The sequence below is a fragment of the Pelodiscus sinensis genome, chromosome 20, assembly GCF_052426305.1.
Source record: "Pelodiscus sinensis isolate ZL-2025 chromosome 20, ASM5242630v1, whole genome shotgun sequence".
In the NCBI taxonomy this organism is placed as follows: Eukaryota; Metazoa; Chordata; order Testudines; family Trionychidae; genus Pelodiscus; species Pelodiscus sinensis.
This window is the reverse complement of record NC_143071.1, coordinates 8967006-8984993: the sequence shown is the minus strand read 5'-3', so window position 1 is coordinate 8984993 and position 17988 is coordinate 8967006. Positions and strand designations below refer to the sequence as shown.

The following is a 17988-nucleotide window of genomic DNA, read 5'->3' as shown; positions in this document are numbered from 1 at the left end:
CCCCGCCTCGCTGATTTAAAGGGCCGCAGGAGATGCCGCGGTTGCACAGGCAGCACTGGCACCATGTGCGCCTGGCCCCGGAGCCTGCTGGCCACCCCTGTCTCTTAGTCCTGAGTCCTGGTCCTTCCCAGCAGCCGCTACCTCCTCTGAGAGCCTCTCCACTCCAAGCCAGCAGCCACCCCTCCGCCTACACTGTATGGAAATCCGAGGTAAGATGCCCCCTTTCCGCCTAGGGTTGCCATGTGTCTGGTATTTTCGCTTCCTGTCCGGTAAAAAAAAAAAAAAAATCAGAAAATACCAGACACCTGGCAAACCTACAAACACAGCCCACTGGCCCAGCTCCCGGCCTCTCCCCCCAGGCCCCAGCCCCCAGCAGCGTCAGCCCATGGACTCTTTGAAGTCTGTTCCTAGTATATTTCTCTTGTTCATGTTTGTAGTAGAAGTAGAACCAAACAAGGATCCAGCACGCACGCGCGCACACACACACAGAATATTAACTGTTCTACATTCTTCAAAGAACCACACATGCTGTTTCGTAGATATTTCTTTAAAGAATTAAACTTTGTTGATCTGGGTAAACTTTTGTGTTTGATGTCTCTAAGGCAAGCTTCACCCCATAAATAGTTGTATTGGGTACATACAACTCTCCACTCCCTCTCACACCTCATAAACTTGAATATATAATGGCTACTAAAAAGATGGACACACAAAAATAATGTGCACATGCACACCCACTGATCTCAGTTTCTGATAACATAGTTGTGTTAGAGCCACAGGGTACGTCTAGACTACATGCCTCTGTCGCCAGAGGCATGTAGATTAGGCTACCCGACAGAGTAAAATGAAGCGGCGATTTAAATAATCGCCGCTTCATTTAAATTTACATCGCTGCCGCTTTGAGCCGACAAACAGCTGATCAGCTGTTTGTCGGCTCAGCGCGATAGTCTGGACGCTCCCCTGCCGACATCAAAGGGAGCTGTCGACAACCCAGGTATGCCTCATCCCCTGTTTGTCGGCTCAAAGCGGCAGCCATGTAAATTTAAATGAAGCGGCGATTATTTAAATCGCCGCTTCATTTTACTCTGTCGGGTAGCCTAATCTACATGCCTCTGGCGACAGAGGCATGTAGTCTAGACGTACCCACAAATAGCCACTGCATTCCAAAACAAATCTAGTTGAACAATGCAACTATTTATTGATGTAGTTTAGATATCCTATGTGCTATAGTTATAATTGGTTGACAAGTGTGTTTAAACAGAGTGGTATTGTTAGCTGATTGTAATTGGTTTGAAGATTGATTAAGTATAGCCATAAACTACTTGAGTTAGATGTGGCACAAGTTCTTCCTTCTATTTTTGGTACTTAGTTAAGGAAATATAAACTATTTGTGTTAAGAGTTTTTCATGCATTCAAACCCCAATTAAAAAGTAGCCTATTTCTAGAAGAACAATAAAGTAGAGATTTAGGATACATTTCCCACTCTTTGGGAAAGAGCTTTGTGTGAGCTGGAAATTTTGTCTCTGTCACCAAAACAAAAAAAATTGCGAAGTGCAAACGTGTAAAAGCCAACAAAAGGGGGAGGGGGAGGGGGAGGGGGAGGGAGCGGGGCAGCCAAAAATTTTTTTGCTTGGAGCAGCAAAAAACCTAGAGCCGGCCCTGCCCGCCACATCCTGAATGCCCCAAGAGCTGTAGTGGCCAGAACTTTATTGCACCTGCACTGCCACCTGCCTGCTTACAATCATCTGTGCTAGGCTTTGCAGCCATCCTGAACTGGGCAGGACAGTCCTAAAATGAAGAGTTCAAGTCTTGGTCCAGGCCTAAATGACTCCGAGATTTCCTGAGGTGCCACTCCATGCTTGCCTGAGGCTGGGGGTGGTGCCCACCTATTCCCAGTAGAAGGAGCTGCCCTAGGCTCTGGACAGCCTACTCTCCTCAGCCATGAGGCTCCACTCCCAAGCTAGACAAGAAGCTGGAGCCAGGCAGTAGTGCAAGCCACCTAGGGAGCCCCAATTCCCACCTGCCCTGGGCAGTGCACCCCGTGGAGTGAGGACATGGGCCAGGACTGCCTTCCAGCCTTCCACTCAGGGCAAGTCCAAGGTTCATCGTCAGCCAACACAACCATCATACTTCACTGAGGCCTGAAATCAGACTGACCAGGGTCAAGGTGAACTGAGGTATCACCAGAGATGCTTCGCCACAATCTTCTCAATCTCCTTTGCCATGGTAGGTCAAGATGTATGAGTTAATGAAAGGAAGAAAGGAGAGTCCAGGGTTAGGATGCTAGCCTGCATCTCAGGCAACTTTGCTTCCATCTCCAGACCCCCCATTCACATCCCTCTACATGTGACCTTGGATAAATCACTTGGTCTTTCAGTGCCTCGATTCTCCACCTCTGAAAGGAGGCATTAGGAGGATAACTACTTTAAAGAAGGGCTCAGATAGTACAGTGATGGGGCCCTACAAGTATCAGAGATAGAATGCAGTATGCCCTAGGCCAGGTCTATACTAGGAGGCAATGTTGAACTAAGGTATGCAACTTCAGCTATGTGAATAATTCGAGTTAAAGGGGCATCTCCACTGCGGGGGGTTGACGGGAGCGTGATCAGCAGTTGATTTAGTGGGTCTTTACTAGACCTGCTAAATCAACCCCTGTGAGTTCGATCACTGTAGTGCCTGTTTCCTGATACATGTAGACAAGGCCTTAGCTGAGATGGCACTGTTTCTGCTGCTTTTGCATTCCCCTGTAGCTTATGTAGTAAAGGTAGGACTAGTAAATCCAAGCAGCTTCTAAAGGTCTGATCTGACCAGGTGCAGAGTTTTCCCCAGATTCCCTCAACCTCAGTGGGAGCTGAGGAGGCTCAGTCCAGATCACCTCCTTTCGGTATATTATACCTGAGCAGTCAAAGTTAGCTAGCAGCATCTAATGAGCCTCTTTCATTCAGAGCCAAATCTCATTATTATTATTATTATAAGGCTTCCAGGGTATTGCCAGCTAATTTACAAATAGAGAAATTAAACCATCTGTTATTCCTCAGTTTCCATGACATCTAAATCCAATTCCTATTTAATCTGACAGTGTGGCAATGATGAAGCAATAAGACACGACAAGTGATGTATTTTTTGATGGGCTGGGGGAAGGCCTTGGGTGGACCATGAGATGAGACGTCATTTCTCCACTCACCCAAGACTTGCACTAAGACGCCGCCTGTCACTTCTCTGACCAGGGGTGCCCAAGTGGGGTTATGATAAGGTGTGGGGAGGAGACACCTTGTCTTCACTTGACAGGTGTTCCCAACTTGGCGTGACCGATTCAGTGCCAAAGCTCCATCTTGTGACCAGACGCCCGGCTCACACTCACCTCCCACACGCTATTTCTTCACTTACCCAGTGTTCCTCATCAGCCACCCAAAGTCGTGAACTCCACATATGTCTCCCAAACTGCTGAAATTCAAGCATGTGTGGTGAGTGGGAGGCTGCTGGCAGGCGTAAGAAAAACCACGATCATCTGAGGCTGGATCCCACAGCTCCGAGAGCACTGGGGACTTTATGGAAATCAGGCACCCATTCGATTTTTCACCAGCTCTGCTGGCTTAGCTGGAGAGTCAAAGTGCCAATCACCTGAACGTTTAGGAACATGTGTGTGTTGTACATGTACACAGTCCACGCACACGCAGACGCCCAATTCTCACGTGAAGTCTTCACAACACTGATTCCCTGCTCGGTGCCTTTCTGCTTCTATGACAGCAATCATTGTAGGGTCTGGGCATCTTTGTCCATTCTCTGCTGCAAGGAAGTAGTGTTAGCCCCAACTTGCAGACAGGGAAGAGCAAGACCTGGTCTTGGGCACACAGCAAGCCCGAGCCCTGCACGGAAGCAAGTTCTCTCACATCCCCATCCAGTTCCTCAACCCCAGGACTACCCTTCTGCCTCTTTTCCATTTAGGGAAGAGGATACAATCTAAGTAGGCAGAAATTAACCAGGCTGAGATGGAGGGAGCATCCCATGAACAGAAGGCAGAAAGGAGAGCAGGAGACGACCAAGTGTTTGAGCTGGGAGGGCAAAAGGCAGTGCAATGAGAGACAAGGGCAAGCAGGAGCAAAATCGTGCAGGGCCTGGAAGGCACGGACAAGTTGCTTCAAAGCAATGACGTAGACAGCAGAGGGAGAGAGGCAAGGACACTCAGAGGAAGGAAAGTCACCCATAGAAGTGTTGCAGCAATCGGTGCCCAGACTCCTAGGATCTCCGGCTGACTTTTGCCACAGACGTGCGCAAATTACGTTAACCTCTCTATGCCTTAGTCCACACTTCCTTCAACCCCTGAAAGACCATCTCTACCTACCTTGCAGGGTGACGCTTCCTCATCGCACAGCAATTGAGATCCTGGGATTCCAGGCACTGTAGCTAAGAGTGAGCACAACAGGGCACACTGAGAAAGTGTGTGGCAGCCCGAGTGTGAGGCGTAGCTGGACATCTCTGGGAAGGCGCTGAGCACCTTTGTGTCCCAACAACTGACTTGCCATATGGGTCTGATTAACCAGGAGGTTGGCAATCTTGTCTGTAGCATAGTCCAGCAAGACAGGGATGCCAAGCATGAATACCACCATGCTGGCAAGGACTACACCTTCCTGCAACACACCAGGTAGTTAAAAGATGTAATAGTACCTGAACACTGGGACACAATTTCAGGAATCATGTGTTTTAGGTGAGCTTGCGCTTCGTTGCATGGATGGGTTGCCACACAGGGAGCTTTTAGGCTTGTGTGTGTGGAACTGTAGATCAAGGCAGATCTCTCCAGCTCGACAGTGAATACAAGTAATTATCTTTCTAATGTGCCTCCAGATGCTGGCTCCCAATGGTCTGGCTAGTGTGGCTTGTAAAAGGTGTGAGGTTCCTGTATGTGATCTGTAAGGGCAGATGTGAAAAACAGTGTGGTGTTTAAATAATGCAAAGGAGAGAGCCCCATGGCTCCTTTTTGAGCTCCCCCAGCACAACTTTACTCTAGGGCTACATCTTCCCTTTTTGTGAAAAAACCCATTGTGCAAAAAGAAACGGCCGAAAATATGTTAATGAGATTGTGACTTATGCTAATGAGTCTGTCATTAGCATATTTTCTGCCAGGAGAACTTGCCGGGAAGACAAAGCCTAGGTGAGCATAAGGAATGTACCTCAGGATGGTTTTCGTGAATTTTACCTTTCAGGACTCCAATGCATTATAGAACAGGACCATGTGACAGACCCTTTTTGAGTGGTCTGTGATTCTTCTCAATAGCAAGGATGATTTCTGTATCCTGACAAAATCCGAGGGTTTCCTTTCCTCTCAAACCGATTGACTAGGAATCTACAACAAGCACAGCAGCAGAGGATGCAAAGACGACAGCTTGTCAGCCATCAGCATCACTCTTAGCTGGTGAGAATGAAGCAGTTCTTTCAGCCAGCTCCATGAAAGCCACTAGGTCTGTGACGCTGATGGGGGCAGACTGCTGACATGATGGGATAGTGGTCGTAAAGCTCTTTGATTGGCACATGAAGGCTTGTGTAGTTCTTGCGTACGTTCTTCGGGATGTGGGGAGATGGTTATCCCCATTCACAGATCTGACACGTACATTCAAGCACACAGTTGGCCAAACTCAACACACTTGGCCCCCATGCTTCTCTGTTGCTTTTTATTGTTAGTGGCTTCAGTTCAGCAAGGCACGTAAGCATGTGATAAGTCCCAGTCAACTTCAGTGAGACTACTTGCATGCTGAAAGAGAAGCATGTGCTTAAATAACTTGCTTACTCAGCCTCAATCCTCCCTTGAAAACGAGCCGCTCAGTGGACCGTGGGAGTAAGCAAACAGATCCAAGAGCCTCAACAGCTCCCACAGAAGCCAAGGGGAAGACTTGTCTAGGAGCTGCACTGGGGTGAGTCCAGGCCATGGTCCCTGGACAATCGGCCTTTTACACATGATTTCAGACTTTCCCATCACTTTTAAAACTGGGCTGGTAGAATGATGACTGATGGGAGGTTTCTGTAAATAACGCTCACACACCTTGAAATTAATGCTTTTAGGACCTGCACAGCAGAGCGGAAGCTAGGCAGATTGCGTGTGTCCTTCACCTAGCCTTTGAGGAAGGATTTGTACACCTTCACTGAACACACACTTGCATTCACGTGCTACTATGACAATCTACATCCCTTGATTTACTCTTGGCTTTAAGTTGCTTAAATGAAAGCGACTCATTGCGTAACAAAGATGGTTTCTTTCGTCCTCTTCGGCCCCATTATCCTTTACCAGCATCAGGCAACTATACATCAGCCGCTGATAGGTCCCAACACAGAGGATTTGGAGAGAATTAAAAAGAAATCGGAGAATCTATGGATTGAAAGACTGGATGACCAGGGGTTTAAAACAGTTCCCATGTATTTTTCAAGCGGCACTTATTTTGACAAATGTGAACAGAGGCACTGACTTCGTGGGTGCTCTGGGGCTATAGTACCCCTGGGGAAAAATTAGTGAGTGTTCTAGGATCCCCCCCTCTTCCCTCCCTCAGTGCCTCTTACATGCCAGCAAGCCTGCATTTATCAACTCCTCCCCTTTCCTCCCACTGCTTCCTGAGCTCTGTGAATAGCTGATTCACAGCATTCAAGCTGCATGAGGGAGGAGGAGAATTGGGGATGGGGTGCACTTGGGGGGAGGAAACAGGGGTTGGAGGAGGAGCAAGGGCAAGAAGAGGTGGGACAGGGGCAGGTGTTTGAGGAAAAGGATAGAGTAGCGGCGGGACCTGGAGCAGTAGGGAAGGGGAGCAGGGAAAGCACTCCCTGACAAGAAGAGAGGTTGGCACCTATGAATGTGGATGCACCTTTGTGTCTAGATTGTTTCAATCAAAAAAGTAAATTATTTCCCCTAATGCACTGGAAAAAAGAATCTAAGCTGTAAAAACATCAAACTGATTTAATCAATTTATAAACATTGTATCGGTAAAAACAGTGCTATTCTAAATGCTCTCGGTACATTGGAAGTCTACCCAAACGTTAACCAGATTGAAAATTAAAGTCTGAAAACTGACAAAACAGCAAAGGCACGAGTCATAACCTGGCTCCTTACTAAAGCCCCAACCCTGAAAACACTTACGCCCATGGAACACTTTATCACATAAGTAGTTCCGTTGATTTCCAGGAGATTACTGGTGGCCTTGATTCACAATAGCACTTAAGCATGTGCTTAAGTCCATCCCTATCCAAGACCACACTAAGCACTTGAAGTCCCATCCACTGGGGATCTGATGGAATTTAAGTACATGCTTAATGACTGCTCTGAAGAGGGCTGCTTTCCTGACAATGAGCATATGTGTTTGCAGGCAGCTCAGCTTTTAAACCTTTCATCTGGACTGAACAGGTCATTTTCTATTTATACACAATGAATATCAAGCTCTAATTTAACAGTTTTTTGTTGTTGTTTTTTAATGCTTAAATATGCCTAAAACAAATCTATTACATAAATATATAAATTATTCTTTAAAATGAGAAACAGACGCCTTAAGAGACAGAATATAAAAACTTAGAGATAAATATAACCGTATTTACAAATTCTGGAGTATACAAAATGATGCCCTGGTTTTAAAACTAAGCAAATTATCCAGGGGATATGGAGACAGTATGTACATTACATTTCTTATCTGGAGCAGGAGGACAGAATTAGTTCTGATACTGCATCAGGACTGGCAAACACAGGCCCATATAGCTGTGCAGGGGTCCCACAGATTTCAGTGCACTCATGGATCTTTGCTATTGGTTCCAGATTCAGACTGTGGGGGTCATACTGTGGAATATTTTGTAAATAATGCTTCAAGGGTCATTACAAATGCATTGTAACAAGGTTGAAAGTCAGTGCGCATTACATTTAGCACAAACTTTAAACTCAAATATAATATACAAAAACACTTGTAGGACTTTTCTGATGCTGTTAAATCAACAAGAGTAGAAACCAAACATTCTAACACAGGTTTTTCAATAATCTTGTGGGTTTTTTTACACCAGTAATGGACTTTCACCTTCTGTTGTCCAAACTTCATTTAGAAATGGACTGATATTCACCTCCTGGTAGCTCTCAGTCCTCCAAGACCAATGTGTATAACACTGACTTTTTCACGAATGACGAGTTCCCCAAATAAGATATGCTGCAAAATTAATCAAGCTTGAAATAATAGATACCATCGTCTGTGAAATAAAAGACTTGGGTCAAATCTTCAATTGGGGGAATCAGCAGAGCACCACTGACTTCTACAGAGCTATGACAGTTTATGCCAGCAAAGGCTCTGACCCTTTGTTTAAAGAATTTGCCTTTCTGATGTCAAAAGTTTTCACCTTCATATTGGATGGAGGGTCTAACATGAATGGTTTTGGATGTGATTTGCCAAAAGCCCTAAATGAAAGTTTTCATCTGATGAAATGGGTTTTACCCACAAAAGCTCGTGATCCTATATCTTTCTTAGTCTCTAAGGTACCTCAGGATAACTCGTTGTTTTTAAAGTTACAGACTAACAGAGCTACCCTTCTGAGACTTGGCTCCCACAGAAAATCAATGGGAACCTCACTCAGTTATAGACCTTTAAAAATCCCCTGAGGTATAGCTGTCAAGGATGTGATTGATCATCCTATTGATCACTGTGGCCTGCTTAGAAACAATGCCGAGCAATGGTGGTCCATCAGCGTGAAAGTCAAATCAAGATGCAATTTTACTTTTCCAATGAATACCAATATTTAGAAATGTACATGTCTCGTTCATGCCAATAAATCTACAGTAAAACGATACAAAACACACAAGCTTGTGCCATCTGCCAAGAAACATGTTTTTGCTACTGGTGATTCTCTGATACCAAACCCTCTCTAAGCCCAATCCTGGGTCTATTCCACATCCAAAGCTACTACTTGCTGGGTGTGCGGAATGGCTGGAGGATCAGGATGTTAGATGTACTTCAGATATGCAGGGTAAGCAACATTAAAAAAAAAAACCAAGAAACACGCGCACTCTCTAGGCAATGATTAACACCACGTATGATCATATAAATAGAGGACTGTCCTGAAAGAGTAGCCTAAAAATGACCGAGTCAGGACTCAGCAGCTGCTTGCTCTTAATCCCAAGTAGATAATGGGGTTAACTGCCATTCAACATGGGGAAGAGGACATTTGATCGTAATCGGGACATTTGAGCAGGGCAGGATAGTTACTGTTCATCTGAAGAGACGTATCACTGGAAATATCGGAAGGACTGCGTCCACGCACCCAGGCATCTGGGTGCAGGAACTGCCCGGAGTAATCAGAGCAGTTGCTAAGACGGGGACGGTAGAAGCCAGGGTGGGGCCTGTAGATCTCCTCGGCTGTGTATCGTTTCATGAACAGGTAGACTGACATCACACCGGCACTCTGAAGGGGAGAAAATGAAACAAACACTATTCACAGGAAAGGGAACTGGATGGACATTTAGTTCTAAAAAGAGCTGGTGGCATTGCCATGGACACACACAGCTGCGCGGTTATGAAAGCAGCATGGCCAAGTGGGTAGGGTATCACACTTGGGTACCTGGAGACCTAGTTTCTTTCCCTTGCTCTACTAATAAGACCTGCGCTAAAGGGTGATCATTCCACTGCTTTCAGGAAGAGTATCATGCCACACCCAGTGACTACACACTTGTGAGGTCATAATGCATAAGGGAGACACCCCACCTCCACCGGCATGGCCTGTCATTGCTCAGCACATGCAAGGTCACACTGCATGGGGGATGCCATCTCTCCCACTGGCATGGCCTCTCACGCACCGGTCATGCTGCACAAGGAGTGCCACCCTGCCCCTGCCAGGCTTTTAATAATTGAGTTCACAGTCTAATACCAGACAAATCCACACCCGGGTCTGCCAGGATTAGACGGGAACATACCACCCAGAAAGAGGGCAAACCAGCTCAAAACTGGACAAATGGCTTCTGATTTAGGGAAGTCACTTCTGCCTCGGCTTCCCCATCTCAATCACAGAGATAACAATACAACTGTCACCCAAGCAGGCCTGCTTCTCTTGAGTCAACCTACTGTTGACCACTGGCATGGAGGGTTTGGCCTGGCTGGCAGGAGACACAGGCTCAATTGATGGCCCCTGGATCATACCATTTGTCTGCCAGTCCATAAATGTCTATTAACAATTTGGGGCTCTTACAGAGTCTTGCCCTTTCAAACTCCTCCTTAATCCCCCTTTTCACAACGACCAATTCCTGATAGGCCGGCCCAACCCCCAATATTTTAACTCCCGAGAACAGAAAACGTTGACTAAGGTTATGTCGACACTACCCTCCTGTTTGGACTGCAGGAGGAGTTCCCATCTTTCCTGACCAGACAAACTGGAAGCCATTGCTATGAATGGCGTCAGGCCAGGAACAATGGCAACCTTATCTACAGGGGCATGAATGGCAGTGAGCACAAAAGTGCTGCACTGTAACACCCCTGTGTGGACACCACGGACCTGAATAAAAGGTTCCTACTTTGCACGAATGGAGTCCCGTTTGAAGAGGACTATGTTAACATGGACTAGGAGCCGTTCAATTAATATCCACCCCAGCAAGTCACCACACAGCCCTTTAGTGCACTTTGCTTTCATATCTCTGTAGTTTGAGCTGTGAGACGCTGTAAGCACGCCTTTATAGGCGCTCCAGAGAGTTCACGACACACAAGTACCTCTGTGAGAAGAAAAGAGATAGCAGAGAAAGCAAATGACCATCCATATTTATAACTGAAGTAAGTCTCTGAATCCTTGGTCTGGTTCAGCATCTCGTCGTTAATGCTGGATATGTACAACACCAGCCCCACAACCAGAGATAAACCTGGGAAGGGAGAATGAGAGAAGGAAAATGTTCTTCAATACAGACACAAAGCAACTCCCAGCAGTTCTTCCTTTAAGAGAAAATTTGTACCTAACATTTAAAATATGGAGGTTGCCTTTCCAAGAATTGGAGAACTGGGCATCTCACCCACTGAATGGATCAATACACTGAGGTAATTTCTGTCAAACGATTATACTTGTAAGCCAGATTCTTCTGAACTACAAGTGATCTGTGTATGAAAATGCATTAAAACACCACTGTCACAGCTGCTTGTTTTACATTGCTCCATTGATATGAATAATACACTCACTTGTCTCATGTAGAAAGATCCCAGCTGACTATTCTGAAGTTTCAAACATCCTCTGTGACTGACTTAACCTAAGAAATATGGGGCTTGGGGTTTTTTTGTTTTTTTTTTTAAGAGGCCAATCTTATGGGAGTGATAAATTGTGCATGCAAACTCCCACGTTTCATTATGCCATGGAGTCCCAAATGAGGCTATTCAAAGGCTACCATTTATATATAGGCAGTCCCCGGGTTACGTGCAAGATAGGGACTGTAGGTTTGTTCTTAAGTTGAATCTGTATGTAAGTCGGAACTGGTGTCAGCCGCTGCTGAAACTGATCAGTTTCAACAGCGGCTGAATCTGGACGCCAGTTCTGATTTACATACGGATTCAACTTAAGAAACCCAGGCGTCCCCAATTCAACTGCTGCTGAAACTGATCAGCGGCTGATTCCAGGAAGCCCAGGGCAGAGCAACTCTGCCTCGGGCTTCCTGTAGTCAGCCCCTGGTCAGTTTCAGCAGCGGATGACTTGGGGACACCTGGGGCAGAGCAGCTGGGGTGCTGCTGGGTTGCTCCAGTAGCACCGCTCCTCGGCGCTACTGGAGCAACCCAGCAGCACCCCAGCTGCTCTGCCCCAGGCGTCCTGATTCAGCCACTGCTGAAACTGTCCAGCAGTGGCTGAATCAGAACGCCTGGGGCAGAGCAGCTGGGGTGCTGCTGGGTTGGTACAGTAGCGCCGAGGAGCCGCACTGCGGGACCAACCCGGCAGCACCCCAGCTGCTCTACCCCAGGCGTAGGCAAGAAAAGCCTGGTCTGCTGGGGAGGGGAGGGGAGGGGAGGGAGGGCACTAGCTGCACCCGTCCCCCCAGCAGACCAGGGAGACGCGGGTGGTGGGACCGCCTGCGTCCTCCACGGCTTTGCTCTGTCTCCCTGGTCTGCTGACCAGGGAGACGGGGAGCAAAGCCGCGGAGCACGCCCGCAGCGGGACAGCCCAGGCGCGCCCGGGCTGTCCCGCTGCGGGTGTGCTCCAAGGCTTTGCTCCGCGTTTCCCTGGTCAGCTTGGGGGGGCTCCCCCCCAGCAGACCAGGAAGACATGGAGCAGCTTTTCTCGCCCCGGAGGACGGGGGCGGCGGGACTGCAGCGCATCTGGGCATCCCACCGCTCCAGTCCTCCAGGGCAAGAAAAGTCCCGTTCGTAACTGCGGATCCGACATAAGTCGGATCCGCATAACTTGGGGACTGCCTGTACTATGCTGAACAGACTCGGAGAGCTCCCTAAGTTACTGAAACCATAACATGAAAAGCGTTCTTGGAGAATGCCAAAAATTACAAAAAAGAAGATCTTCACACCACAGCCTTCTTTCACATGCCTCAAGAATCAGAATTCAAAAAGGAAAGAAAGAATTATAGGAAATAGTTTTAGGCTCAAGTATTTTTTTCACCATTATTTCTAGATGTATCCTATGAAATGTAAATATCAATATTGATTTTCTTTGGCTCAACAGGTCTGGAATTCCTGAGGGGGAGGTGAATAGACTGCAGAGCATCATACTACAGATCAAATGAAACAATCATTCTTAAAGCTCATTGGGAATTTTTCACATAAAGCTCTCGATGAAAGTCCAAACATTTTTGAAGAAAAAGGCAATTTCCATTTTGCTCAAAAGCTAGTTTTTCACCTTTAAAATTGGTTTGATGACAAATTTTTGAGTGGGTCTAGCCATAACACTGATTTGAGTGGGGAGTTCTGCTTAAAAATATTAACACACAATACAGACTACAGTAAAGGCTTAACACAGCTTTACAGATCTGTAGGTTTATTACATGGCTATTATTCCTCATCTCCAAATACAATGGCTTTTAGATAAAACAAAGATGAGGCAGCAAATACAATGTTACAGGCATGCCAATAAAACTCACCAGATAAAATGAAGAAGATTCCCGATACGAAGGCCAGGATGGTTCTGTGAGGCCGAATGTGTCCAATATTGCTCAGGATAAACCCAATGAACATGAAAAAGAGGCTGACCAAAGGGAAAGGAGTAGCAGAACGAATCATCTCTGGTTGTAAAATGGGGAGGAAAAATTAGAACAGGTTTAGTACCTCCCTGCGTAACACCAGAAACAGGCTAGATTACACACCACAGGTCTGCTACGTCTTCAATTTGTACTATTCTATAGATCCGTTTTCCCTTTCCTGTTCCCTCTCTGAGTTTTGAGTGTGCTGGTGTTCACCCCCAAACTCACACACCAAATCTACTTTCCTAAGTAGTTGACCAAAGGTGCAATTATGCCCACTGAAAACATCTCTTAATGTTTGTATTCCTAGTGATTTTCCCGCCTGAAAAATTACAAATATACATCCAATATTTTTGTGTGGTCTCATGGCAAGACTTTTCACTAAGCACTTGTATTTACGATCTCAAAAATGTACCAAGCATGGTTAAGGTTTGCCGACAGAAGTGGCAAAAACTAAACATAAGAATTTAAAGTGAGAGCTATGACATTCCATCCTTAACTCATCCCACTCCGCAGGGGGTCTCAATCAGCAAGCAATCTGTATGTGCTGTAAGACCTTCTGTCACAGATTATTCATCACCTGCACGGAGAGAATATAAAATAAGCTGTTCCAAAAAATCCCACAGGCCTTGACCACTCCAACAACAGGAATCTGTGTCAGAGGCCAGCCTCCCTTGTAGGAACTGTGAGCCTCCTACCATTGGGGGTGACACGATCAGACACCCTGAGCATGTTTGGCATTTCACCATAAGTAAAACGCAGAGTTGTACAGAAACACCTGGTCGTACATTCCCACCAGCAGGGAATGAAAAGCCTTGCTTTGGGCATGTCTAGATTTGCTTTCACTTTCGAAATAAGATAGGCAAATTCAGTGTGAATTGGCATATCGTCTTCCAATCACTTTTTCAAAAGAGGGTCGTTCGAAAAAGAAAGTAGTCTAGACATGGTTCTTTCAGGAAAAAAAAAACTTTTTTCGAAAGAGCTATGTAAACCTAATTTTTTTTTAGGAAGAATGGTTCTTTTGAAAAAGGGTTTTTTACCTCGAGAGAACCGGGTCTAGACTTTCTTTTTCGAAAGAACCTCTTTTGAAAAAGCGATCAGAAGAAGATATGCAAATTCACACCAAATTTGCATATCTTCTTTCGAAAGAGAAAGCAAGTCCAGACATGCCCTTTGTGTCTTGAGTTCTTAAGTAATTTCCCGGCGACCCTTTAGTATTTTAGCAGACTGCAAAGAATAAGCGATACAACAGAAAAGTAAATAAACCACTTACTTAGAACATTGACTGTCGATTCAGATGTCAGTTGGACGTTCATGGGCATGACATACTCTATAGTAAAACACCGGCCACGCTCCTCACCTGCAGGGAGGAGAGTCTGAGTCATGGTTGCAATATAATGAAAATGTTTTACTTTAATAGAAGGGCTTTTTAAATTAAGTGCGTGCAGAAGAAACTTGCTTTTTGGGGTGGGGGGAAGGGGCTCTTTAGGTCATAAGTGTTATCATGTGGTGCTGAAGAAGGATGCCTACTAGCTACCATATCCTTGAGGGATTTGCTCTTTGGCTTTTTAAAATGTCACTGACCAAAGAGTGATAGAAATGTAGCCGTGTTAGTCTGGGGTAGTTGAAGCAAAATGCAGGACAATTTTATTACTGACCAAAGAGTAATAGCTACAGGAGTGGTATGAGCTGGTCTCGTGTGTCAAACACATCACTCAACAAATACAGCTCTCTCCCTCTGTTGGTCATTCTGATTATTTATTGGAGGGCAGCGTAAATGGGAAAAGAACAAAGCCCAAGGTATGGGAAGCACCTGGATAAGATTACGGGGGTGGGTGGACTCTGGGAGACCCTTTATGATATCGTTGATCCCAATATTATAAAACTGCTAGGATTCTGACCAGATATGCCATGTAAGACACCTGGGAAAATGCTAGGATTTGCGCAATATGATAATCTTGTGTATATGGATCACTTTTGTATTATAAGTTACAGATGTGCAGAGTAGATCTGTATTTCAAATTTGTGCTCTGCATCTGTGTGATATCCCCCAGGCGCACTGACAACAGCACATTGAACAGTGGGTTCAGTGCTGTCCAATGAACCCACTGAAAGCAACTATGGGATATGACTGACGAGTCAGCAAGGCATGTGATATGCTTATGGACAGAACTCTCCGGTTTTTCCATGCCCATGTGCTGTGAAGTTTGTGTTTGGGACACAGGAAGTACAAGCCTCCTTGTACAAAGGAATATACAGGGCAGCTCCATTTTCTCCATTTTGTCTTTAACTCCTGATTCTTAGCTCTGGAGTAACTATCTACAAATGAAGCCCTAAACAAAGGGCTGAAGGACCCATCCTAGCTATGCAGCAAAGAGGGTGGTGTGATTTTTTCTTCTTCTTCTTAACCATTGTGTGGGATAAAATCACTGTGACTGGTTGAAGAGTTCAGCTTCAGTGTTAACCAGCAATTTTGGGAGTGTCCGCTCTCCCTTTTGAAGCCTGCCCTGATCTGGGTGGGCGTTTCCAGTGAGAGCTGCCCTCAGCATCCTGTGTTGCAGGGTGAAAACGAAGAGGACACGTGGATGGAGCATGACAGTGCGTTTTCCAACAAACTGCATGTATCAGCTGTTCCTGAATAGGAGAAAACTCTGAAAGCTAATTGGCAAGAGGGGTGGGATTTTGACAGGCCATGCAATTCTAAGATAGCTAGAGAGGGCTTGGCTTAGGATGCCTTCTGAGGAGGCAGACAAAGGTTTAGCATTTGATACAAAATACATGAATAATTAACATGCATGGCCTGGTGGGTAAAAATCATGCAGAATTGTGACTGGAGACATCTGCTACTAGCATGGTCCCCTTAGGAAAATGATTTGGATTAATCTGGCCAGACACCGTTTGGAACCCACAGTACGAGCCTCCCAAAATTTACACCGGTGATGATTGTTCTTCGCCTCTACAAAGCACTTGACACCTCTGCCTCACAAACCATTTTATAAGCAAAAAGAGCAGGAGTGTGACCTCACAACAGCACACCAGGGAGAACTTTCAGCTCTCTCATGCAGGCAACTTCCATCCCTGGTCACTGCACTGAGGAGAGGGGAAAGCAACCTCAATGGGGCTTCTGCTCCCCTCTTCACAGGCAGGCAGAAAGTGGGTGGAAGGGAGCAAGGAATAGAGCCTCGGTTTAGCCCCTTTCATTTTGCATCCCATAGTCAGTTCCTTCTCTACAGAAGTAGGGAGAATTGTGACTAAAAGTAATTCCTTCCCTGCTGTGTGTAGTAAGATGAGGGCCTCAAACATAAGCCCATGTTATCACAGGCCTAGTGTGAAACTGGAGGCGTAGTCAACAATGGTCAAGACTCTTTTGATATAAAGCAAAGCTAAGCTGTGAGGAAGAGGCAGGCCCCTGCTTACAGAACTTGGCAGGAACAGGGTTGTTAGGGTGTGTCCTCACAGCAAAGTTATTTTGGAATAACGGCCATTGTTCTGAAATAACAATGCGAGTGTCTACACAGCTATTCCAGTATTTCGAAATAATGGACGGCTTATTCTGACTTCTGCAAAACTCATTCTATGAAGAATAACACCAGTTCCGAAATAGCTATTTTGAAACAAGGTGTGTGTAGACACGCCACTGCTGCTATTTCGAAAAAGCCCCTCACCAGGGCCATTCTAAGTTATTCCTCCTGGGGCTCTAAATCCAGACAGCACGTCTACATTAGGGAAGCCTGCCTTGGACTAATTTTGAGGCTTCCCTGAAGTGTAGACGTGCTATTTCAAAATAAGCTATTTAGAATAACTATTCTGGAATAGCTTATTTCAAAATAACTGTGCAGCGTAGAAGTAGCCTTAGTGTAAAACTCTAACTGGCAATAAGCACAGATGTAGAACAGTAATTGATACTAAGTACTGGCTGTAAACCAGTAATTGGTACTGGGCATAGGTTGAAAACACATTCCAGAAGGATGGTAAGAACATCTAGTTAAAAAGGACTTTGGTACCCACACACTCCCCACAGATAACAGGGACATACCAACCCAGGTTCAGGAACATAAGAACATAAGAACGGCTGTACTGGGTCAGACCAAAGGTCCTTCTAGCCCAGTATCCTGTCTATCGACAGTGGCCAGCACCAGGTGCCCCAGAGAGGGTTGACCAAAGACAATGATCAAGCAATTTGTCTCCTGCCATCTCTCTCCAGCCTCTGAAAAACAGAGGCCAAGAACACCATTTTATCCCCTGGCTAATACCCTTTTATGGACCTAACCTCCAGGAAAGGGTCTAAAACGACAGCATGATAGAGATGTTCTAATTGAATCAGGGTGATGGGAGGTACCTAAGTAACGTCGGGAGGTACCTAAGTAACGTCAGAAGGTGGCAACCTGACATGCCAGGAGTGGGGTGTAACTTGTTTGTACCCGTATTTAAAGTTGTGTCTTGAAGGGGTGTTCTTTGTCCAGTGTAGAGGGCAGTGGCAAATTCCATATTACTGACTGGGTTGTGTCCATTGCTAGGGGGAACCTACGCGTGGTGGTTTGGTAGAGTCTACTGAAAACCATTACCGTACTTCATTTGACAACAAACCTGACCGGGCAACTTGGATCCTTATCTGATTTTGTGGCCTTTGGGGGGCTGTCTCAGAATCTGCCGTGTTGACTTTGTGCAAAGTCAACACAACACACGAGAGGAGCACACACGTGCACAGCTGAACAGTTATCATTAACGGAGAAGGAGACCTGTCAGGACACCATCCCGGTGACTCCTGACTACCACACCGTGCTCCTGAGAAGCACAGCTCTGGATCAACCATTCAGGACAGACTGTAAAGGAACTAC

General features: G+C 45.9%; 1 protein-coding gene across 2 annotated transcripts in view; it reads right to left on the bottom strand.

The window, feature by feature from the left end:
* Positions 1 to 6941: 6941 nt before the first annotated feature.
* Positions 6942 to 17988, bottom strand: part of CACNG5 (calcium voltage-gated channel auxiliary subunit gamma 5) — a 47618-nt gene continuing 36571 nt past the window's right edge. For both annotated transcript variants that reach the window (XM_006110576.5, XM_089771911.1), the window contains exons 3-6: positions 14424 to 14510; positions 13052 to 13192; positions 10701 to 10846; positions 6942 to 9405 (exon numbers count right to left, since the gene is read on the bottom strand). In XM_006110576.5, coding sequence (XP_006110638.1) covers positions 9148 to 9405; positions 10701 to 10846; positions 13052 to 13192; positions 14424 to 14510 — 632 coding nt within the window. In that variant the 3' untranslated portion in view covers positions 6942 to 9147. The remainder of the gene's footprint in view (positions 9406 to 10700; positions 10847 to 13051; positions 13193 to 14423; positions 14511 to 17988) is intronic.